Source organism: Tubulanus polymorphus, chromosome 2 (assembly GCF_964204645.1).
Source record: "Tubulanus polymorphus chromosome 2, tnTubPoly1.2, whole genome shotgun sequence".
Lineage (NCBI taxonomy): Eukaryota > Metazoa > Nemertea > Palaeonemertea > Tubulaniformes > Tubulanidae > Tubulanus > Tubulanus polymorphus.
Genome location: NC_134026.1, coordinates 20735463 through 20761352, shown reverse-complemented (window position 1 = coordinate 20761352; position 25890 = coordinate 20735463). Strand labels below are relative to the sequence as shown.

General features: G+C 38.9%; 1 protein-coding gene across 1 annotated transcript; it reads right to left on the bottom strand.

Moving 5' to 3' along the window:
* Positions 1-526: 526 nt before the first annotated feature.
* On the bottom strand, positions 527-24080 carry LOC141899028 (uncharacterized). Its single transcript, XM_074785180.1, has 27 exons — positions 24026-24080; positions 22970-23388; positions 22215-22270; positions 17508-17760; positions 15947-16876; positions 15192-15337; positions 14650-14808; positions 14187-14288; positions 13488-13586; positions 12882-12989; positions 10482-12768; positions 9716-9863; positions 8691-9090; positions 7668-8081; positions 7372-7504; positions 7029-7126; positions 6735-6940; positions 6274-6387; positions 5801-5945; positions 5540-5704; positions 4906-5103; positions 4398-4498; positions 3678-3828; positions 3093-3215; positions 2961-3020; positions 2513-2670; positions 527-2375 (listed from the first exon to the last, which is right to left on the bottom strand). Exons 2-27 carry the CDS (start codon positions 23232-23234, stop codon positions 2138-2140), a joined length of 7257 nt encoding a protein of 2418 aa, XP_074641281.1. The 5' UTR covers positions 23235-23388; positions 24026-24080; the 3' UTR covers positions 527-2137.
* Between the last annotated feature and the right edge of the window lie 1810 nt (positions 24081-25890).

The following is a 25890-nucleotide window of genomic DNA, read 5'->3' as shown; positions in this document are numbered from 1 at the left end:
CGGTTTATGTTTTATCATATAAAGGCTTATAAAACAGGAAGGGCTTATTTCCAAACCAATGAAAAAAGCTGATGCATAGATAGCGTATCGATGATTATAATTTCAAAACAAAACGGCAAATTTTCAATTACTGGTATTAATTTCGGTACTACCTTTCAGATCAAGATGAAAATTAGCTCAGATTTCACATTGTTGTAAAGGTCATATTAGATGTCAACTGCAAGTGGGCAAAGTAAAAAAAAACTTTAAGTTGACGACCTTTATTTGACTTGTGATGTCGGTTAATGACGACTTATCAGATCTGACAGAACTAAGATTTTGTCTGGAATAAGAACATTCTTAACAAATACTGGATTTATAGAACAATCGGTTGATCGTTGGTCCTCTGAAGTTCGTTTTTTTAATGAGGTTCTACCACTGTTTCCTACTGCCGCAGAAGGATCGTTTAGATGTATAAGCTATACCAAGCGAGAATTCCATTAGACAACAAGATACAACTAAATCTAAAATATTTTCCCTTTTTAATTTGAATTTCACAGTTACAAAACGATACAGTGTATACATAATCCTTGATTGGGTAAAATATAAAAAATAACAATTAGCTGGAAGAGTTTTTTGATTGGCAGATGTCACGCATTAGCCGTGTTCGTTTGGGAGACAGAGTCGACTTGTTCAACTCGCTCTGCAGTTTCGTGTGGAGACTCCGGTTTACTCAGTTATGACTGAGGGAACTGGCTCAGGGGGTCGGTTCTCTCAATCAATTAAATATCAATCAGTGAAATATGAAAAACTGTCGGTGTGACAAATTCCGTATGAGTAATACTGGGCACGGCCACACTGATTTTGACAGAATCAATTCTGACAAATGAAGATGACAGAATGAACTAAGCATCAGTTGAATCGGTCAGCCAAACAAACGCGGCCATTGAATATTGGAACTATCTTATTAACAAAACATTGCAGTGTCTTATAACACGTTTCCATAGATATATAAATAAACATGGATGTTGCACAATCTTCTTTTCAATAAATTAAACATTGATTTATATGTACTTGAAAAGATATATGGAACCATATTTGCTTCCACGCTGGTATCACCCGCCGCTCAAGAACCTTGATTGGACCTTCTAATTTTTGATTGTCCAGACTTGACAATGTGTTCAGTACACCTCACCACAAACATTTTAAATTCAATTGGAATGATGGAAATCAGTGGAACCTTGTTACGACAAACGATTAAAGGCCCAATTTTTCAAAACAAAAAGTCAGCCGATGTCTGTTGCGGTCAACTCAGTTATCTGCCACTCCTGTTAACATGACAACGAAATCAATTTTTGTTAATACCGGGTATCAAAATTTTGTGGCAAACTGAGGGTACAAGGTTCTGCTGTAGTAGCCAAAAACCCACAATTCTAACATCAAATAGTGAATAAGATTTTTTTTGGCATACCTGAAATTTCCCTAATCCTAAACGCTTTGGGATCATTCATTTATTACATATGCATAAAATTTGATATTAAGAATTTCAACCCCCCTCTCCCTGTACACAAAATCAGCAATTTTTTCATATATATTAAGCATTAATTACGTAATTGCACTTACCCCTCCCTTCTCCCTCCCCTAGTGCGTACGTAATAAATGAATGACCCCTAAAATCTCTATTCTACTCAAATTCATTCGTTCCCTGGATGGATTTCGGAATTACAACATACAAAATTACACGTAATAATGGAAGTTTTATGAAAGACAAATATGTTTAGTTTCGTAACAACAATATCATATTATCAGGTATACAAAAATTCGAGGAAAAACTACGATAAATAATATACTGGTATGTACATAAATATATCACAGATTTCATTAACAAATATTGGTTTTTAAGTAGCATGAATTATCAATAAATCACCTATAAATAACGAACAATTCTACAAAATTAATACTAAACACAATATCGATATATTGGACGGACGCGGACGCTTTATAAAGAAATACACTAGCCTCGGCTCAAGTCAGATCTTTTTGTAGCATGAACAGGTGTCGGACTTGAGGGCAATATCAAAGTTGGATTGTAAAATGTATATATGCACGATATAAATGATCAGAAAAATGTTTCGACGAAATATCCGATCATCGAAAATTAATTGTCTCCTTTCGTGCCCTGTAATTTCGACTTCAGTTTTTGGAACGACTGCGACCACTTGCTGCTCGATATTTTCTGCATGTTAGTGTCGTGTTGCGCGGCGATTTCCTGAAGGTCGCGGTCGCGGAAATCCCGCATGCGCTTACGAACCGCGAGCTGCAACTCGGCGCTCGACGCGAATTTATAACTCACACGCATAAATACTCGAATCTGATCGATCAATTCCGAGATTGACCTGAAAAATTATAAACGAATTCGACAATGACATAAGGAGCTCAAATTCGATTTTTTTTCATAAAAAGACGAATATAGGTCATTTTTGGGGATTTGGTTGGCCTTATTTCCACAACCCCTCATAGATAAGTCATTTACCTGAATTTTTGCCATCTGTACATGCCATTGGCGAGAGTGAATCCTCCGATCTCTAGTTGTTGAACGTGTAACAGAAACAGTAATATGCATGGGATCGTCGTTACACTGCGTTTGCCATCATTCGGAATCAAGCACAAGTTGTCTTTTTTCAAGAAAAACTGAAATAACACATAAGAGCAGCGTTCAGATGCATTCAAATTCTAAACAATTGATAGATAAAACTTTTAAGGGTTGAATGACACTTTTCTGACTATTGCGAACTTCTAAACGTTCTAGAAAATCAAATCGATTTTGACAATATTCTTTATAGTAGTTGAACTGACCATGAAACTTGTAGGCTCAAGCTAGTAAATAACAAGTAGTTTTCATCAAAATATTGACATTGGGAGGGGAAAATGTACATAATGCTTGAGTTAGAAACATTCAAGAAAGGAAACTGTCCGAATACCTTTAATCTAGTAAGTTCTTCCATTATTGTTGCACATTTTGATGGTAACTGCCTCCAAATCTAAAAGAACAAAAAGATTTGTTATACATATATAACATCGCTTTCATCTGTAAAAAGGATAACTTAACACACCGGTAGCTGTCGAACAATAAGATTCTCCAATCCATCCACTATAGAAACTGCGGTGGCGTAATTCTTCAGATCTAAACAGATCTTAGCGGTATAAATCAGCTTACTCAACACAGCCAACTGAGCCTACAATACAAATACAAGAAATTTGTAAATTGAATTTATTTGAATAACTACAAAATGTACATATGGAACTTTAGTACAGTATAGTAGTTCTATCTTAACCTAATTTGGTTTAGAATTGGTGAAATTCACAGGGGTCATGAGAAATCTAGATTATATTGTACGCTAAGCAAGCCCACTAAATATTGTTTGGACAAGTCTTAATACCAGCTCATCTATTAGATCAAATTGGGATAAACATACATTTTGCAATACAGTAAATTGTCTTTACACCCATCAAACATTTCTTTGGACAGTTTCTATATCAGAAACACAACTACTGCTAATCTATTCAGAAGCCACGGAAAAGAGATAAGACCAATCTAAGCTCATTTTGATTCTAAACCAAACTTAACAACTGAGGACTAGGTTGAAGATTAAGGAATGTCAGGACAGCTCAGCTAGGCTGAGATTAAAATCACTGACCTTTGCAGAGCTACAGCTTAGAATTTCACCAGAAACCCAGTGAGTGAGCGACTGACTGAATTCAATCATTTTGATGATTTTATTGTCGACTTGTTGAATACTGTCTATGAATAGACTATTCTCTTGAGGTCCGCTCCAAACATTCAAGCGACTATAAATAAAAGTAAAACATGAATTAGTCTTAGATCTTATTCAAAACTCCATTATTCAAAGTTTCTTGATTCTGGGTTCAATTCTACTCTCAAAATCATGAATAATTCTTACATCCCAGAGTCAAATGTGCAAATACAGAAAATTTACATATCATAAGTAACCCACCCTTTTTAGCAACTTTTTTACTGATTCTGATGAAATGTTATGACAATTTGAGCCCTCACGACATACATTTACTTACAACATCAACAAACGCCACAAAACAGGTGAAATTATTATGGAAATCTCTCAATTTTCTAGAAACACAGTATTAGGTTCTAGTATCAGCAGTAGTTTGAAGACGGACATGTATTTAAAACATTAGGACAAACTGGCATTATTTTGAACATTGTTACAGAAAAATACATAACACTATAGAACAATCTTGTCTTGTTAATAGGCTTACCAATCTACGTTCAATGACCTTCAAATAAATACATACCGGTATGTGAATAACATCACACGTGACTATCGATAGCTACAAAATTCTTAAAATATGGAATAATTTTCCAAAATTTCAGTACTTACGTCATGGCGGATGTTTTGTTGGCACTGGTTGTCATGGAAACTCCAATTCCCTGAGCTTTCGAATTCAAAAATAATACTGGATGTGTTTGTTGGAACAGTGCCTGCTCAAAATAGAAAAGTTCAATGATATTGAAACCAGTGATCTATCATGAACTATCCATCCTTGCTGGCTAGGGTTAGAATGCAGCCAACAGTCTATGCATTAAACCAATCAGATGATTTGTTTTCACTGGCAGGTTCGCTCTATCAAAACAAGGCATTTGATTGCTAGAGACTGGTGGTCGCTGAGTAGCAACCTGTCCACCCAAGAAATCTCGGGCAGTGTAATAAAACAATGAAGGGTCTGAGGCAAGGGTTGGTGTTGCTGTGAGCTTTGGCGGGAGGCAATCAACCCCTGGCAAGCGAGGATGGAACTATAAGGCAGTTGAAATCATATACTTCATACATATACATTGTAGGTAATGCATTATAGCTCAAATTGTAGAAACAGGCAGTATCGTACGCTCACCTGTTCCATAAGAGTGAGTTGTTCAGCCAATGTTTGAGCCGTGAAATCAGTCAACGAGAAATCGTCTCGATTACGTAACGTGTGCGCCATGAACGGACTACCGGCGACACCATGCGTATCGATACAGGTTACAACCCGATTCTTACTCTGTTTCAACGGTTTCAGTTTCGGATAGGCTGGCATCTTCAGGATTTCATTCTAAAGAAAGCAGAAAATGTTTCCATCAAAGACCTTTGGCTTCAAAATGGCATTTGAATTGAATTGAATTCAAAATACTTTAATTACAAATGACCTTAATTATCATATCGCAAATGGTACAATACATTATCGTGAAATGACTGAGCCATAACAAGCATTCTCTCATTTGAACTTGTTTTAATAAGATCTTTACAATGTGATATGATATATGATCCTGGGTTGGAACAGGGGCCAGTCTCTCAAAATTTGGTTAAAGATAACCGGCGGATAAATATCATAGTAACAATGAAGGTTTAATTGACACTATATCAACTATCCACTGGTTAACTCTAATCAACATTGAGCAACTGGCGCCAGGTCCTCAAATGACAATTTAGCATTTCAAGCAGAATTGTAAGAACAAACTTACTTAAGTGTTCTTTTTGTGACTACATACCTTTTTTTGCTGTTTATCTGTTGCAACATTAGTGGTGAAGATCTCGTCATCGATGTCAAGGTCAGCTTCGCTGTGTTTTACATGTAAATCTAGATGATTCTCAAAGTGTTTACATCGCCCGTATACATTGTAAAGTTGATCGACGAGATGGTTAGATTTCCCAGCCTGGAAAAAAGAAAACTCGCATGAATAATCAGAAAGATAGATACATAACCCCAAAACTTAAAGTCTATTTGTAACAATCTTAGCTAAGTTATTCACCCTTTTTGCAAAGAAAGTTTCAAGTTGCTTGGTGACATCCGGGTTGTTTTTGAAATCGAGATTGTAATATCCTTGCAACCAGAACGTCAGTAGATCGATTGCACGATGTTGAACATTTTTCTGAACAGCGGTCGAGTCCGATAAACTGAAATTGTACATTAAAGATGTTTGGATAAAACTGGTGCAATGAAATAGCATACTGGTATGTAATAGGATCACTTGACTGTTACCACTTGTAATGTGGAATTCTTCAATTTCAATCAAAAAAGTTATGTATCTTTTAAAGAATACAAATTCCCAAAAAATCCATTTACAGGTTTAACAGACTGGTATTATCTTTAACCCAGGGGTTAACTCAATTGAAAATGAATTGAGTTAAATCCAGGTTAAAGATAATACCAGTAATGATTTTACTTGCACCATTTTATTGAAATGAATTGGGTTAATTCTACCGAAGCTGTATCGTGGCATACCTGCTTGAAGCTGTGGTAAACTTCTCCAATAAGAACGTTAAAACTTTCTTCGAAGTCGTAAAATAGCGATAGCTGTAGAAGAATTCGTGTACAAATCCTTCCGACACGCTTTCCCTAAAACAACGAAGAGATTTGTAAAAATGAATAAAGCTCCATATGAACAAGATTAATGTAAGGAAGCTATGAAGGGGACATCTGAAAGATCAATCAAGTTTTCCATTTGTAGAATCAAAATTAGACTAAAATATCGACCTCTGAAGGGTGAAATTTTAACCCAAACAGTGAAACTGAGTCCTTGCATATCTTGAATTTGAAGATATAATTTCAAAGATTATTTGTTTAAAAGAGACCATTGAAAAGAGACCATTATAGACCACCAGAGCTTTCCTAGAATTCATGAAAGATTGATTCTGTTAATTTGTAGAATGGCCAACTAGCTTTTTTTATGATAAACAACTTACTTGGAAAACAGATAGGCCGTCAAACCGAGTGGAGTGCCTGCTTGCAAAACCTGCGTTTCAAAAGCATCCGGTCGATTTCGTACCACTTTGAACTGAAGAAGCAAGTTACTATTTTCCGCCTGCAGATCCATTACTTGCGTGGGTGGCCATCGAGCTAAACTTGAGAGTAAACAGTGATTCAGACCCCATCTCTCAGCATATACCATCTACAAAACATTAGCAAATAAATGGTTTAGACAAAAGTCAAGATACCATAAAGATCAATTTTCACTTAAAGCAGACTGTCCACATTACCTCAAGGTGGCGTTTAGCTTCTTTTAAGTTCAATATTTTCTTCGTCATAGTCGAAATATCATCGAATACTTTTGCCATTGTGCTCTTTTGTTCTGCTCCTAGAGAACCAGGAAAAAGTATGACTTACATAAGCCAGGGGCGCACTAGGGGAACTGGTGGTGCACGGATTTTGGCGGCAGGTGCCACAGCTGCACCTTAATTTCCCCACAAACTAGGAGGTAAGTATGCACCACCCATTCCTCCTAGTGTGCTAAGGCCTTAGATATGTGGAAATGAAGTATTTTCAACACAGAGTTTATTCTAACACCCAATTCTATCAAACTGGGTCCAGCTGAACGCATACCTTTCGCTGCTTTAGTATTTTCTATCATTTTCTTATAGAAAACTTGCGACTTCCTCCTCATTTTTGTCACTAACATTATTTCCTGTTCGATTTCGGTCATCTTCAGCTCAATAGCCTCACGTGACTTCCAACTCTACATTACGGCAAGAGGGGCATTACTAAAGCATAGCTTGAGTTTGGATTGATGCAGATATAATATATAAACTATCGGTACATTGTACACTTAAATTACACAAGCATCTTGATTATGTGTAGAATTTTTCAGGAAAATAGTAACATTATTGAAGGGAAATTACCAATTCTTCATGCAAAACCTGAGCCGTGTCACTCCATTGTCCGAGTCGCTTTTCTAGATAGTACGTCATAACCGTCACCAAGTCTCGAGATGATTCCTCAATGTTAACCGGCAACGGAACTTCGGGCAGTTTCACCGACAATTTACCGCTGACCACCGATGACGTGCTGCCACGACGATTTAACCGCCTCGATTGCTGCGATAACGAATGGTCAGTTGGTAGAATAGCTTGACTCGATTGAACTTTGATCAGCCGCGGTTTCGGTGCGGCGGGATGTTCCGGACTGTTCGGCATGTAGTCGAAACTATTCGATGGTTCCGTGTCAGTGTACGGCATCACGAAAATATCTTTCGGCGTCGATATATTCAACGTGAAATCATCTTCATCATCATCATCATCAGTAACGACAACATCCTATAATGATAATGATATCATTCATAATCAGGGTCCGATCTAAGCACTTGTCTGATTGCACTTTTTTCCCACTCAATCCGACTGATGAGTGTGCCACCAATCGGACTTACTGTTAAGGGCATTTTAGACGGTATGCTTGCCTCTGCTTTTGTTCTTTAGATCAGACCCTGATAATGAGTTTTTATTTACGAATTCATTTATGAATAAGACATAGTATACCAGGAAGTAAATAATATTGTAATACATAATAAACCTGGTAGTGTAGAATTTTGATTATTGAGTGATGTGGGTAAGTGGCTAGAGTTTTCAAATCTGGGATATCGGGTCATGGGTGACGGTATCATTTCGCAAGACACTTGTATCTCTCCTTGCATCTCTCCATTCAGAAGTAAATGGTTACCTGGCCTGAGAGATGACTACCGAGTGCCGAATGTTACTTCGTAGAGAGATGGGTTTTATTACCGGTACATGAATATTTATTTATTACATTGTGCCGTCTTATGGGGGTCCACGTAAATATGATGACGCTACAGTATTCAAGCAGGGAGGTGCAAGAGTCAGTTCTACAGTTGTTTCTGTTAAATCAGTTCATTGACTCATAACAATTACCAGAATTGATCCATCTTTTTGTCCAGTCAGTTGTGATACTGTCGTCTGCTCGCTTTCGCTTACAACTATTTCATTCTTCTTTTCTTTGACGATTCTTTTCTCGGGAATTGGCATCACGTTCTCTTTTTCGATCGCAGCAGCTGCCGATTCGTTCTTGTGTTTGCGATTCATGACTGGATTGTGATTCGACGGGGTGATGTCGCTCAAATTTCTTACTGGTTTTGGTTTCAATACACCGATTGGATTGATCTCATTCTCGTCGGAGAAGGTAATCGGGCGGAATGCTGAACGAGGATCGTTTTCCGGCTTGGCCGCTGTTACATTTGCTACTGCTTGATGTGTTGATGAGTTCACCGCATTTACATCAAATGCTGCTTTTCCAATCAGATCTTCCATCGACCTGTCATAGAAAATTCTACTATATATGATGCTTAAAAATCATTATCGACAAAAATATAGTAAATAGCGGGGCCGGTTTTATAGACTGGTATTAACTTTAATCCTGGTTTATTTCAATTGAAAATGAGTTGAGTTAACCCCCAGGTTAAAAAAAATACCAGTCTATAAAACTGGCCCCAGCTTGATATGCCGGTTTGAGGGTTATTGTTTGTGACTGATGAGGTGAGGCCAAAAAAGAGCCAATGCCCAAATTTCACATTTACCGCAATAGTTAAACTTGTCTCTAGATTTACTTCTAATAATGCAACTTATGATGGGCCAAATTTGAACTTAAGACTTTTGACGGGCCAAATCTGAACTTAGACCTAGTTCAATTCTTGTTGGTTAAGCGCTCACTCAAGAGGTAAAATCAGCTACTTTCTAGTGATTTAAGTCTAAGAGTAAAATTTTCATCCAAGAACTTAGGAACTGGCCCTTACTTGGATTACAACATATTAAAAGACAAGCATGTAAGAGGCACCCGGAGTCACTGTGACTTAATAGAGTTTAAATACAGTCTATGGAAGGACCAAATGTTTTTCTGAAGTGATTGACTAGATGTAGAAAGGCTTTCCAATTGAACTTACTTCGCAGTGTGGTTACGTCTTAGTCCATTGATCACTGCGTACAGATTGCTGAGTAAATCTTCAGACCAGTATAAATCGCAGTACTTTTCCGTAATGGCATTACAAAATGTGCCCCACTTCAGATTGTTTAATGACAGAACATATTCTCCTATGAAAATATAAGCAATACATAAGATAAGGTTAATAACCTAATATCTACGTGGATGAGAAACATTTTTCCCACTGACAGCAACGTTTTTTTTTGCACAGACGAAAGAAAATATTTATTCGGTCACATAAAAACCATGGCTATCAATGACTAAAAGTGTTATTAGCAGTGATTTGAAGAACTTGAAAATCATAGACATTTCAGTGGAATATGAGACAATACGTTCAAATCAATGAATAACTGAGGGTAAGGCCTTCTGTTTCATATATGACATTTCTGTTGGCATTAAACAAAGTCAATATAAGCCAAGAGGATAACAGAGAAAAATAGGAAAATTCAGGAACAGTTTGCAGCTCTGTAAAACCTTGCAGAAAACCATTGAGTAGTGATAAGCCCAAGGTAAAGTTGGAGGTAAAATATGGGTGACAGCCTCATGGTTTATAAAGCCTGACAGTCACATCGTGTTCGAAAAAGTTTCTGGGGCTATTCGTAATGGGAAGGGTTGAGGCTCAGGATTGAGTCAGTGGTAAAACACTTAAAATGCTACGAAACACGAATTGGCAAAAACTTATGAAATCCTTACAGCTCGTAATTGTAATAGAATTCACATTGACATACCCATAGCAAGATCTTCAACTCCGTTCTCCATATATCCGTCGAACGCGAATTCCTCTCGAAGCAACGCTATCACTTTAGTCAACAATGCGCCTCGCCTCATCCCTTCGCTGTTCAAAAACCTTTCCATCAATGCGCTTTTCATATTCACGCCGCTGACGCCGCTGTCTTTTGATAGCGACGGCGTCAGAGGCGGAGAGGGCACCGACTGGTTCGGCGGTACCCCCAAGATCGGAGATGCCATCGGTGCTTTCATCCGCGTTTGTTGGCGTCGTTCTTTTGTCACGAACCGATCGTCCAATTCGAGACTTAGACGCAACGTCGATCGTTTATCTTCCGACCTCAGATCGTCGGTCGACTTCGAAATGGCGCGATATTTCGCCTGTACCCCGGACACGCCTAACGCGATGTTCGAACTGCGTTTGTTGACGGAAACATTTTTTGGCGTCACCAACAAATGACTCAGACAATTCGACGATTCAAGCGTCGTAACGTGCGTTAAATCGGCATCGGAAAATGAGCGGCGATAATGCGAGTTGTCCGATTGTCGTCCGAAACTCATTCGCTTCAGAGGCGGAGGAAGATCGACGTCGAGTTTTGCTTCATTTTTACTATTTGCCACCTGGTGTAGCGAGTTCGCGATGCGAGCCTCCGTCACCGAAGGAAGTCGATTGCGGTAAGACGAGCGCTCGCTGCTCTGCCGCGATTGTAAACTTTTAGCGCGTTGGGAACGTTCGCTGGTATCGCTCGTGCGCGACGCAGGTCGACTGGAGTGAGATCTAGCAGAATTGACGCTTTCCAGACGACTTTTCGACTTAATCCGCTGTCGCGACGACGGTCTTTCGTCGTTATTCGCGCCGCTACAACTATCCCCACGTGCGCCGCTGGCAACCGACGAGTTCGACAAATCGGGTTGTCTGACGGAAGATCGCTCGCTAGCAGAGTTTTGAAAGTCCGTCACTTCGAACGACGGCAACTGTTGTTGCAAACTTGTTGTAACCGACGACACAACAGGTACTAACTGGATTAAGCCGGTATTCGGATCTTGTTGCATCATGAACTGCGTATTTTGCAACATGGCCATTTGAAAATGAATCGGATTCGTCGACGAGTGACTCGACGACGCGTTCGATCGAATGCTCGGTACCGAATTATTATTCACTATTTGCGACCGCGACGACGAGGACAGCTCCGTACCACTACGCGACTGACCCGAATTCTGACCATCGGCGTCGTAGTCGACACGCACCGGAGCGACGATTACCTCCGTGTGTTCGGGCGAGATATTCGACGCGACTGCCCGACCGATCGTCGAATCGACGCTATGACGTTTTTCCGGATTGGCTTTCGTTCGCGGTTGAACGATCGCCGTCGGAGTTAGATCGACGCTGCTACGCGACCTCGGCCGGCCGAGAATATCCGTCGATTTTGACCGATTCGTTGCCACTCCGATCGGAGGCCGAGCAGCGGCTCCTGCGCTACTCTCGTCCGAATCCTGTCCAGACTTCACTCCAACTGTCGAACTCGGAAGCGAGATTCTCTCCTTCGCGTCCTCTTCCAGACACTTGACCATATTCGGAGGTGGCCGACTGCGTAAATGCCTTTTCAGTTCGTCTAACTTTTCTTTGACTTTTCGATTTTTCTCGTTGAAACTTTCGATCTTCGAAGCGTTTGTTTGAAAGCCGGATTTTTTAGGTTGTTCCTTCGTGGCTGGAATTTCAACTTCACTTCCCGACGTAGCACCGGTCGACTTTTCGTCGGAAGCGAGCACTATCGGGGTAAAGTGATTAGCCGGTGACGTGAAAGCTTTCGGTAAATTTGGGACTTTCGGAGATTCGGAAGCAGCAGAAGGTTTTACTGTTGATACGACAGAAGATGCCGTTTCGTTGGTGGGTTGTTTCGCGGTTGGTTTTATCACGCGGAATGCTGAACCCGCGATACCGTGTGCACCACCACCGTGCACAGGTTTAAAACCAATATCGTCGAAATTATCCGAGGCCTTAATCGCTTTCACCTCATTGGTTTTAGTGTCAATCGAATTCGATGAAGCTTCAGACGATGTTAAATCTGCTAATGTTTTTACTTCCTCGCCAAACTTCAGTTCCCTTTTGCACAACTTCTCGTTAGTAATCACTGGATCGGGTGGATTTACATCTCTTTTCGCTTCGCTGTCGTCGACGGAATCGCTTCGAGTCGACTTCGATGGAGTACTGTTCTTGAGATTTTCGAGAAAATCGAGATTTTTCATCGCTATTTCGGCAGTGGAGCCGCGACGTTGACCGGTCGAATTCTGCAGCGATGAAAATAGATAAAATTCAGGGCATTTTTCAAAATCAAAAATTAACTAACAAAAATCAATTAACAATTAGAATATATTCGACCCGACTTTAAAGGATCATTTACCTTGGCTTTTTTCAATGCTGATTTATTGTGTAGTTGAATCGCTTCCATCAGCATGTCGTGCGGTGTAGGGGTGCTCGACTTTTTCTCGGCTACGACTCGCTCCGAAACCTGAGGTTATTCAAAAATTTTAGAAGATTCTTAAAAAATCGTAAATACCGGTGTATCATAAGATATCCCAGGTTGAATTAACATTCTTACGATGTCCAATCCACGAAAACAATAACATCAAATGCTGAAGGTATGCCCAACTCACACTAAGGGTTAAGCAACATAAGTAGATATCTTTCATAGATATTTCCATATCAAAAGACATCTATATACAATCACACTACGAACTAAGGATTTTAAGAGTGAAGGTTTTCTATGGATAACGATACAAGATAGAGCACCGATTCTTGAATAATTATCAGGACAGGTATGGATAAAGCAACTGACAGTATATTTTGAATTACATGATAAAAATCCTATTTAAAATGGCATTGAGTTATTGATTTTGCAATTGAAACATATATGTTTTTTTAGGGTAGAGGTTGGTTACTTCACATATCGTCATGCCCTAACGATCAGACTGAAAATCTGGTGCGTATCTCAAATAAAGCAACTCACTGGTTTGAGGAGTGAAACCGGGTTGATGTTTCTTATCGTATCCAGCAGATCTTGTTGGGTTTTTTTCACCTCTTGCGTTAAAGACTCTTGAATATGAGCCTGGAATATTGCATATACGCGAACAATGGTGAGGACAGAAGCAGAGGAAAATCACACAGAAAAAATATAGCTGACGTCACATCTATACGATTCAAGACTATTTGTTTGCAAGACACTGTATTCAATCGTAGGAATGCCGAAGTGTCACCAAAATGCCTGAATTACTTCCAAAGATAATATGAATGGTGGAAAAATCCTTTTAATTAACCAGTAAGGATTTTCTTTCTTGAATCTGAATTTAGATGTACGTAACTGCAGCTTAATTTTTAAATCTAACAGGAGCTAATCATTGGCCTAGTGCAACTTTAATCATCCCTGGTATCCTTGTTATACACTTTGTTTTTGTATGTGCATGCTGGGATTCAGGAGTGATGAAAGCTTTTGCAGGTGCCTGGACTGGTCATGGTAATGAAAATTTTTTCGAGTCTCTAAGAGATGTTAGACTAAAAAGTTATTTAGAGTAAATACATCTATAAATACTCGGAGAGGAAATCTAGTTAAAAAACTACTGATCAGACAAGGGACTTAAAGGAATAGGAGAGGTTTTTAAAGAGTCGGGGTTGAATGATTACTCCGTAGCTTATAATTTCGATAACTTACGTTATTGATTCCATATACATTAGCGTGTCTGGCATCGCGTAGTAAAGCCTGCAATAGTATGTGAGATGGATGACTCAGCGTCTCGTCAACTTCTTCACAAACCTGAATGAAGAAACCAAGAAAACTGAAGTCGTTGACATGACTTACCTGAAAAATTAATCTTTAGGTTATAGAAGTCTTATACCTACAAGTCCCAAGGGTTCTTAATGACTTAACATAAGTACAAGGAATTTTCTACCAGATATTAATTCAAATTTTCATAAAATGGTGCCATGCATTAGTTTTCCTGCTCGAATCCGCTACATGATCACCATGTATTGTTTTGAAGACACATTGAAATTCTTCGCATGCATAACTCGAAAAATGGCGGTTACAATCGGGCCACCATCGAATTTGCTACGGCTTCATATGCATGGGAATTACCACGTCGACGCCATGCCCAGTGAAAGAAAATACTCTTTACCTCAAGAATATCTAAAAGTGTCGGTCGGCGTTTATGATCCTTGCAGACGCTGTCGACGAGCAAATTCTCTAACTGCTCCGATAAATCAGGCTCTTGATTGTCAGGTAGATTGTGATCTGCCGCGGTCCACAACGTGGCAGCCAAACTGAATACGCACGACTAGTAAACAAAGAAGCCAACAATAACATTCAGCTCAGATGAAGAACAAAATCGAATGAAAATGTGTTACCAATGAATCTTTTGAAATGAATGCTCTAATTTTCTCAAGGCCAGCATCTGGGTGGACCTTTGTCAATGAACAGGGATTTGTTCGAACCCCTCCTAAATATGGACACCCACTCTATATGGCGTGTTCTCTGTGGCGCTAATGATACGTTGACAGTGCAGTGGATGCAATTTGGTGACAGCCTGCATCTAGCAGTATGTCCGTTAAACCCTGCAGGTATAATTTTCAACTTTTCTTCAGCAATAAAATTCAGTAATATAGGGTATGAAAGTGTCAGCAGCGAAAACTCTTTTATCTTCAAATCGGTTGAACCTACCTTTTCCGTGACCGGATCATTTTCATTGAGTTCTGGCGCGATGTACATCGTGGAAAAATCCGAATCGTCGTCGGTGAAAGTTGAAGAATGACGAAAAACTACACGTCCACCATCCGTTATAAGCATGTTCATAGGACATATTACCACTGAAATTTATTTGAAAACATAGGGGTGAATGCTGGGAATCCGTCCATATATTCCGCGATCTTTTATCAAAATCACAGGGTTATTCTGAACTATGAAACCTCTGAATATACCGGGTAACCAAATTCCTCAAGTCAGGGTTCTTACAGACTAACCTATTTCATTTTCCATACTCAGATTGTGAACAAAATCGTCCTCAAATTACATTTTTGCCAACATTTTTTTTCATATAGATGCCCATTCAAAGTAATTGGTGGCATTAAAGTATCAATACCATTAACCAAGTGTTTTCATTAAGAGTTTTATCAAAATGTGTAATGGCTATGAACAGAGCGTTATCTGGAAACTGACAATGGTTGTCAAAATTGTTCGTAACACAACCAGGCATGTAGGCTTAGCCTTTAAAGCAAAATTGAAGGAAAATTATATTTCGAGTCTATCTTCTCATTTTCCATACCTCTTCTATAACCACTGAAAATAAACATAATTTCCATAGTTTTCCATAGGGCCTGGAAAAAGAGTTCTATTTTTCCGAAATTCTCTCCAACGACTTTCTAAAACCTGTGTATAACTGAATGAAATGCTTTCAATTTCAGGTCCCGATAACTTACGAATAGTTTGCGTTTCTTCAATCGCCGTAATTGCCTGTTTACACAATGACCACAGTTCATCTTCGTGTAAACCGCATCCCAGTTTATCGAGCACTTCTTGCACGCTTGTTCCGTTCACCGGCGGAATCGTCGTTTTCAACATCTCCATTTTGCTGTCGCTCAAAAAAACATCGTCGTCCGAATATTCGCTCATCTCGCTGACCGTACGGCTTCTTAAACTCGTCTCGTTATTCAAGACGGGACGAATTTTCCGAGTCATCATCATCGGCGAGATCGGCGCTGTCGGCGTCTGCTGACCGCTGAGAATACACTTCAAATCATCCTGCGGACTATGCATCCTCTCCCTAGAGGGCGTCGGCGCTCTCGTATACACAGGCGTAACTGATAGATTATTCATCAGAACTGGCGCCGGCGAAAACGTTCCTTCGTCGACGTTCGAAGTCGATTTTTGGCGGTCGGATTCGTGACTAGAATCTGCGTCGTGGGCGATCGTAATTTCTAAATCCGGTTGTCGATGAGGGGTCGGGGTTGCCGCCGTGTCTTCGTCGTCGGTAGTATCGCCACAACGACCTTCACCATCCGACCTCCGACCGAGAGAATTATCGTCGCCGATCGTCGCTAATTCGTTATAAATGCTGTCCTCCCGATTGAGGATTTCTTCGTCATTGTCGTCGCTCTCGAATTCGTGATTAATATTCGTACAACTTTTACCCTTTAACGCGCTTCTGCTCAGTTCGACTTGCATGAAATTCTGCACGTCGTGAACGTGCATCAGCTCCGGCGAAACGGCGTCGTTCGCTTCGTCGGAGTAAATACTTTCGGTCATCGTCGAATATGGCGAGCCATTCGCCGACTTCGGAACCGGCGCCGTCGATTCCAGATCGTCCAATACTGAATCTAAACGATTGTCGTCATTCGCAGATTTCGATTCTGTAACGAGAAAAAATTAAATCAATGACGCTTTTGCTGCTGAAATATTCGTGGAAACTTCTATCTTATTTTCTTTTTAATCCCTCTACCCGCTGAGCACCACTCATGGTCCAGTTCCGCAGTTCTGAGTTAAGATTTTACTCTTGAGAATGAACGAGCTTTAACTCAAGAGTTAACTCTAGCTCGCAACTGTGGAACTGGGCCCTGGAGGTGAATTCATTGAAACGTAACTAATTCCAGGTACAGTACTTGAGCAATATAGGGTACTAAATTTCGAAGTTGTGGATTACTAAGTTATGTTGGTTTTCGTCGCAACAAATATGGCCATAGTGCATACAAGTGGCCGCCATTTTTATCTTGGGTATACTTAGGAGGGTTACCATGCATATGGTACCCAAAATTGAGTATACCCTTGGATAAATGTATCGAGTACCGGTACTATACTTGTAGGGGTACTCAGAATTGAGTATGTTTCGATAAATTCGCCTAGGTTTCTTTTCTCGATTTAATATGAGAGGCCAATATATCAATAAGAACTTTTTAACGAGGAACTCTGTTCGTTAGCTACCGATTAAGGCGTGGTTAACTGCGTGTAAACGAAAGCTTCGATGAAAAAAATCCCCAGGCCTACCTTCATAGGATATGGAACGACTGTCAGACCTACGCGCGGACGAGGCCAATTCCTGACAGATCGACGTCGACGACACTTCGGTCAACGCGACGGCGCACTGCGCGACGACCTCGTCGAAGTCGGCTCGGTCGTCGTAGCTCTCAGCGGTCATCTCGGCGAGCAGTTTATTCAGATTCAAACTCAACCGGTGTTGCGGACTAGGGTTGTACTGCGACGAGAAAAACATTGTCATGCCCAATGAATAGAGATGCGCCTAAAACGAAAAAGAGAAAAATGTCTTTAGAATTTAACTTCTGGTATCCATTACTAAAACAACAACACTTTGTTAATAATATCAAGGGATGAATCCAGTCAGGGTTGGGGATCCAAGACTTAAGAACCTCCAAATTTTGAAATTATAAGACCACTTTATCGAAAATGGCATAATTTCGTAAAGAATTCCTGAAAACGATATTTTTTCTTTCAAAAGGGCACTCCCAGATCTAACAGCTTGAACCGGTCATGTATATCATATTCCTTGGGATTTTGTGTCTCATGATTTTTCCCACTAAATTCAAACTAAGCAGCAAATAAACTATCCACTTGACCATTAAACTATCCACCTACCAGAATGGGGACATCGGATGCCTTGAAAACGTAATATAATAAATTTAACAAACTCACTTCGATAACTACTGAGATGAGTAAAACCTAATTTTCGACCAAGAAGTTTCCAAAATTGAAATATGGAAGTCATTGGTATATTCCACCACTCCAAATGTAGATATGCTTATGAAGTATCAAGCTATGTAATAATACAAAAAGCCTGATCATTTGGAGAGAACTGCAGCTAGTCTACCTACATTTCGGCAATTATTGTCGACACAAAAAGAATTGACCAATGGAAATAAAGCAGAAAGTTTTCACACGATTTTCCCTCGCCGAAGAGGTACCATACAGAGCACGAGAGTTTGGTAGAGGAACCACATCGAGTTTCTGGCGCGCGCACACAATCGCTACAATAGCCCGTTTTCAGAACAGGTTGGCAAAGTGATATGAGCGTTTTGTGCTAGAACCATGGGATATCTGCGATGACGTTCAGGTTAATTGGGAATTAATTAGTCCGAAAAATGATTCGCAAAGAAACGAAATGTCCGAAATATCCTGCCTGGTAAGAGTTCTAACATTGACTGGACAGTAAAAGCAACCAAACATGAATAAACACACTAGACCCGGTACTTGAAAAATTTTAACGAAAGTTTCAACTATTAAAGTAGATGTTTTAGTAAACTCATTTTATCCATTGAATTTGCAATTTTGTGGGATAACTTAACAAATATTCAGACAGAATATCGGACTGCTTGAAATCATTGGTGCCATATTTTCTTAGAAAAATTCGACCAATCTAGAAGATGAAGATTGATTGTGGTATATCTTATGTAGAATGAATCTTGCCCGTCGTTTTCTTTCAATAGTTAACTTGAATTACACAAGCCATAAATATTTTTTCTGCCGCGGATTGTGTTTTGATATTTGATACGAGTCCCACATAAATAGAACAGAAATTTGTAATCAATTTTTCAATGGTAGCAATTCAAAAAAATATATACGTACTCAATACAAGATTGACGTGCTCGGTATGAAAACTAATTAAGCGGAGTACATCGAAAACTCGTCAAAAGGGGTGACTCGAATTTCATTATCGGAAAACATATCAGTAGTGGTCGATGAAAACAAAAGCAATTCACATCGGAATGTCTACAAATGCAATGTTTTTACAGCGGTTACATTAATGAAAATGTTTTCTGTCGGATTCTCATCGAAGCTAGCTCGAACGTAGCTATGTCGGTCTATCAAACGATGAATATTGATTTGGAAAGTTTCTGCGCGTTTCCGTTCGGCTTGTGTTCCCGCGGAAATGTAATTAATATCACCTCGTTAATGTACATGGAATATTTATGAAGTGTAGTGTGAATTTACGCACTCTTGTTTTACGCGTCTAGTAGGAATCCGAGGGCCCAGTTTCGCAGAGGAGAGTGGAAAAATCGGAACTGATTTTAACTACGTACAAGCCTACAGCTATATGGCGTACCGACCAACTTACTGAAAATCCAGAAAACATGGGGATATTGAATTTAGTATCCAGAAAACGGATATTGACTCGATATAAAAAAGGCAGTGATTTCTCAATCAGGAATCTTTTAGAAAGACTTTCAATTTACATAATTTTCAGCTCAGTGAAACATGTACATTCCGTTAAATTAGGTATGATCAGCCTATGGCAGTTTCCCCATTAGAACTGCTTTGCAACAAAAATCACCAATTCTAACGTCCTACACTTTCCCAAGATCTCTTGTTTTAAATAGCCCTATATGAAATAGGGAATTTCTGGGCAATGCATTAATTCATATTTTGATATGGCCAATGAACACGCATAAACATTGTACTGGTTAGCCTATGTTATAAACTCAAGTATTTGTCCAGAACAATCTACATCAATTTGGATATCTGCCATATCAAATACATACAATTAGCCTAAATCATATGATCTTTAGGCTTTCCCTACAGGTTTTGGGCATGAGTGTCCATTCTTTAAGCCTGTTGTTAAAGATCACCTTCAGACATAGGCCTATTAGTGATTAATAAAGATGTGCAATATTCAACACAAATGGAGCAAAATTATACTAGCGAAAAACTCCTTCAAGTCCATTCCATTTTAAGTCTGTTGGCTGGTATAGCTCTGCTGTGTGAGGTTAACTTTATCTAATGGCTCCACCATAAAGAGCACCCTTCGAGGGATCAAATACAAGAACAGCTATGTAATTTAGTAGCTGTTGGCCCGTAGAACATCCATTATGCGAGTGTTCAAATAGAAGGTGCAATTTCACCGGAGGAGGGGGTACTCTGAGGGTCAAATCCAAAAAGGGCTCTTGTTTTAGGAATTGGCCCACAGAACGTGGTAGGCCTACTGTCATCTTGATCTGATGGGACTGTAGGACTGATTAAAAGTAAAAGTTGGGCGGATGGGTGGACAAAAATGGAGAACCCAAAACCCATTGGCTCCACTGACCTTTGGCAGGAAATGATAAAATCTGAATAAATTTGCCATTACTGCGAGTGTGGACGTATACATTTTTTACACTCATGCTATAGGCTAAGTAAAAGTTATTCAGTTTAAGTCCAACATACACTCAAGTCGATCATTCAACTAAGTTGAAGAAATAGCAACCCCCCCAACTGCGGAACTGGGTATTCAAGGCTAATAATTACGGGAAGAATCAAGCTACAAAAAGCCTTTCAATTTCTCGTTCGATCGCCTTTTAAGCTACACTTTTTCCAATTACGCTAGTGTCTGTTTCGACAATGACACAAAAACGTGCATTGTCTAAAATCTTAAGTTCGACGTCACAATAACATGGCTCTCCTTCGCGCGCACGAATTCCGACAAACAACAATTCTATTATGATCGACGACCCAGTTGTAATTAAGCCGACCGAGCGGCGAATAACAATTCTATTAGCGAAAATTCCGATTATTCGAGTTTTGAAGAATCGTACACGTACGTCGTCGACGCGAGAGAATTACTCCCGGCGCGCGCTTGACAGGGCGCTCCATAAATCGGCGTCCGATTTAAGATTTACAAGTCCGTTGAATAGAGAGAACGAATAAAATCTACTGTGTCTACGTTTTGCATATCGTACATGATAGATTAGACTACGACTGAAAACCTGACGCAAGCGTTATAAATTAAAACATGATCGGAAATGCTATATTACACAGTGTTTTCAATAAGAAATTAACAAGCCAGGTCCATTTGAAAAACAGGAGGGTCCCATAATACGTCAAAGTCCCTGAAACGAAGGCTGGTTTGAAAAAACAGGCGGGTCCTTTACAAACAACAGACGGGTCTGGGACCTGGGACCTGGCTCTTATTGAAAACACTGTTACAAATACTCGAATAATGTACTTTTCATTCACACAGGTCTAATGTTTTCTATTGAATTAATTGATGCAGTAATATACGACCGGATAAAATAAATTTTCTAGATTAGTTCAGGCCTATTCCTTAAATACGATCTGCTAACCCATAGTCTTTAACCTACCCTCAACCTAACCCTTGAAGATCGTATCTTTTTTGGAAATAAACCGTTAATTGAAACTGTTGCAAAAATTGGTAGACTATAAGAAGAGGGATTGTATTTTTTTAAGTGAGTCAACTTTAAGAATTTAGTTTTTTTTCGAAATAATTTTCTATAAAAAGTAATGCTGTCATTACACATTACTGACTGGGGCTGTAGAAGGTTCTGTCACAAATTATTCAGGCTGTAGGGAGTTATATGATGTTCATAATCATTAGTATTTTGAGTGTCAGCCTACATGGCCCAGCCAAAGAATGGTATTCAGAAAAATTTCTCAAAATCTGAAATTCCCTGACTTTCCCAGCTGATTTCAGTGAAATAAGCCTGCAGGGAAAAGAAATTCCTGGATTGCCTGATTTTTACTCTCATCTGTACGAACCAAGAAGGTACCATACCATAATCATGACTTTAATTAATTTCAATAGCCTAAAGGCGTAAATCCTTAGATCATCTTAGATCATTGACAAGGCCCTGACCTTAAGTCTCATAATCCAGTCATAAGACCGGCCTTACTGCATTTATTTTTCATAGGGCCAAAATATAGGCAATAGGCTCCATATCCTGACTGGCTGATATTAGAAGTTCCTACCTTGAGCGAGTTGCCAATTGTTTCATATTCAGGTGGAACATACAGTTGCTCTGGATCTAAAATAGAATTATGTAATAACAAAATCATTACCAGTAATTGGTCATCAGTGGATCATGATTTTATTGAACACTGTCTGATATCATAATCGTCTTATAGGCCTAAAAGCTTAACATATCAACATATCATTCCTATCTATTCAGTGAAATATCAGACTTAAGGATATTACCGTAAGCATTTACGGCTATTCATAGACTGAGAATCACTTTGTATAGAAATCTACAATTCAACAATTTACTTTTTACAATTTACATTTTATTCAAAATAAATCATTTTCATTGACTTCAAAAACCTCTTTTTGAGGCTAATCGTAGGAAAAAGATATTCAAAAATCTACAGGATATTAGGGCCTAAATATTTATGGTTATTCATAGAATGAGATAGAAATTTTCAATTTGGCTATTTACTTTAAACAATATTTACATTTTATTCAGAATAATTAACTTTCCTTAACTTCAGAACCTCTATTTAAGGCTAATTGTAGGAAAAAGGTATTCATTAGGAATGATTTCTCATGGGCAGGCATACGTACAGGGAATATTCTGAAGGCAATAGAAACCAATGAAATTAAATAATCTACGCAGCTTTTAAGGCCAACATTTGGTAGGGGGAGAGCGCCGGAAGATGTCGGAAATAATGATTTCTTCACTGTCGCCGTCAGCTGAAATGAGAACTCAGTAAGGGCCAGGTCGACTTACCGATTTCTAAGGGAAGGAAGCAAACGTTTCCGGTTGAATCGAAAGCCAACGTTTCCGGAGTGATGCATAATTCCTCGAAAGACTCGGGCGAATTTTTCAAGTCGCGTATCGCCACGCAACATTCGTAACAGATCGCCCACAATTCCAACTCGGTCAAATTCGAATCTCGTCGCGACAGCACGTCGGCCAAAGACGTGCGTTCGTCGCCTTCGCTTAAAACTGGAAGCGTGTCGAATATGACGTAAGAATTTCCGTTCGATGCCATTTTATTCCGAGGTTTAATTCCACTTATGCCGCAAAAAGTGTATGGTAGGTTATACTCCAAAGCTAGCTAGGCTAGTTCACAAACATTGATGCTATTTTGATCATACTATCCACACTGTATCCCAGACATGGTCGTTTAACCTAAAAAACAGAAACTATGAGACTTGGCTTAATATCTTTTTATCAGCAGGTAGGCCTACAGGGTTTAGACCCTCATAACTCATGGAGTTGGGCCTAGCCTGAGCACTTTATGTCAATGGGCTCAGTGTTTGTCAGATGAAAGTCCACTTTCTGTAAATCAGAAAAAAAGGCAAACAAACATTTCGGAAAAGAGTTATATTTCGCGTCAAAATGGGCAGTCTGAAATTATATCCCAAATAACAGAATAAACAAATTGAATTTGCCCTATAGGCCTAAATAAAATTATAGACCCTTTTGAAAGACCCACCACAGGGTTCACTTCATGTCATATCCTTATTAAGCCCTGTAATCTCGATCGAGCCTGGTCTGATCGCGATGTGCGAGGTGGTGTGGGTGAGCTTTGCTGCTGCTCTGAACTAAAGGCCAGTGTTAGCGCAGTCAGTCTAAGTCGTGTTATCCGGTGTTAATCTTAAACGTGTGTGTGTATCGTTAAATCAAATGGAGAGTCTAACGAAACGTTAGTTTAAGTAGTAAGCACCAAAAATTAAACAAATCATTACATAACTACTTAACACTTCCACAGCCTACCTACTCGTGCCGGTGAAGGTTTATTAATGAAAGAATCCAGTCAAAAAGTAGGGGCCTACCTACCTTAACGTACCCCTCTCTCCTTACTCGTTAAAAGTTTGTTCGCGCACTGAACTCTCACTTCAGAGGGAATTCCTTTTGAGTGCGTAACTAACGTCAACAGTGGGGAATCCGGGCTATCCCGAGAAAGGTTCAAACGCTGTAAGTGAACCGACGAAAGCCTTTTTGTACGGAAGCCCCTAGGTGACATACGAGAAAGTTTTTTCACAATTTCGACTTATTTAGTCGAATTTCGACTTAATAAGTCGAATTTCGACATAATAAGTCGAATTTCGACATAATAAGTCGAATTTCGACATAATAAGTCGAATTTCGTGTTAATTAAGTCGAATTTCGAGTTAATTACACGGAAGCCCCTAGGTGACATATGAGATAATTTTTTTCATAATTTCGACTTAATAAGTCGAATTTCGACATAATAAGTCGAATTTCGACATAATAAGTCGAATTTCGACTTAATAAGTCGAATTTCGTGTTCATCAAGTCGAATTTCGACTTAATAAGTTGAAATTCGACATAACAAGAAGAATTTCGTGTTAATTAAGTCGAATTTCGAGTTAATTATACGGAAGCCCCTAGGTGACATATGAGATAATTTTTTTCATAATTTCGACTTAATAAGTCGAATTTCGACATAATAAGTCGAATTTCGACATAATAAGTCGAATTTCGATTTAATAAGTCGAATTTCGACTTAACAAGTCGAATTTCGACTTAATAAGTCGAAATTCGATCTAATAAGTCGAATTTCGACATAATAAGTCGAATTTCGTGTTAATTAAGTCGAAATTCGACTTATTATGTCGAAATTCGACTTATTAAGTCGAATTTCGAGATAATAAGTCGAATTTCGTGTTAATCAAGTCGAATTTCGAGTTTTATTTTCATGTCGAATTTCGACTTATTAAGTCGAAATTCGACTTAATTAACACGAAATTCGACTTATTATCTCGAATTTCGACTTATTAAGTCGAAATTCGACTTAATTAACACGAAATTCGACTTATTATCTCGAAATTCGACTTATTAATCGAAACTTATTAAGTCGAAATTCGACTTATTATGTCGAAATTCAACGTTAACGTTAATAAGTCAAAATTATGAAAAAAATTATCTCATATGTCACCTAGGGGCTTCCGTATTTATTAAGTCGAATTTCGACTTGTTAAGTGGAAATTCGACTTATTATGTCGAAATTCTCGTATGTCACCTAGGGGCTTCCGTAGTAGTTAGCAAAAATTTATCTAAGATCTTAAAAACTGACATGGCAAAAATATTATTGAACAGTGAAATGACACATCCAACAACAGAACATGGACTTGATATTTGAAAAAAGAAGTATAAGTGTTACGAACCGATATCACATTTGAACAACAGGTTAGCATCATGCATAGAACAGATAAATTAAGCACAGAAGCCTATACTATCCATGCCTTACAAATCGGCATTTCAAATTCAACAAATCGCCCACACAAATTGTGAAAACAATTATCTGGAGAATGTCAAGGATAATTTTAACAGATTTTTACGTAGTCTCATGATCATAGTTCCATACACTTTTACCAGCTTTCACCACTAGGATGAATAAAAATATATCTTTATACATTCACCAGGGGGCGTTGAATGGCCATATCGAAATGTGTCAAATGTGCAATGTCTCTGGGGATGAATGACATATTCTTTTGGACTGTAATCTTCTTCCTGAACTTCGCAAACCATTCCATAGACACATTTATTGGCATTATATGTCAAAAACTAGCATCATTTAACAAAAATCCCTCCTAGTGTATTGTAAATAGCACGTGTATTTGTACATTTTGTAAATAACCTTGTTATGTTTTTAAACTGTGTTTATTTTTCTCTTGATT

Excerpts from the sequence above, each read along its gene's own strand:
- LOC141899028 (XM_074785180.1), bottom strand. The coding sequence starts at position 23,234 with ATGGCATCGAACGGAAATTCTTACGTCATATTCGACACGCTTCCAGTT. Across the intron at positions 5,705-5,800 it reads AAACTTTCTTTGCAAAAAGG|GCTGGGAAATCTAACCATCT; the intron begins GTGAATAACTTA and ends TCTTTTTTCCAG. Across the intron at positions 4,499-4,905 it reads AACTCACTCTTATGGAACAG|GCACTGTTCCAACAAACACA; the intron begins GTGAGCGTACGA and ends TATTTTGAGCAG.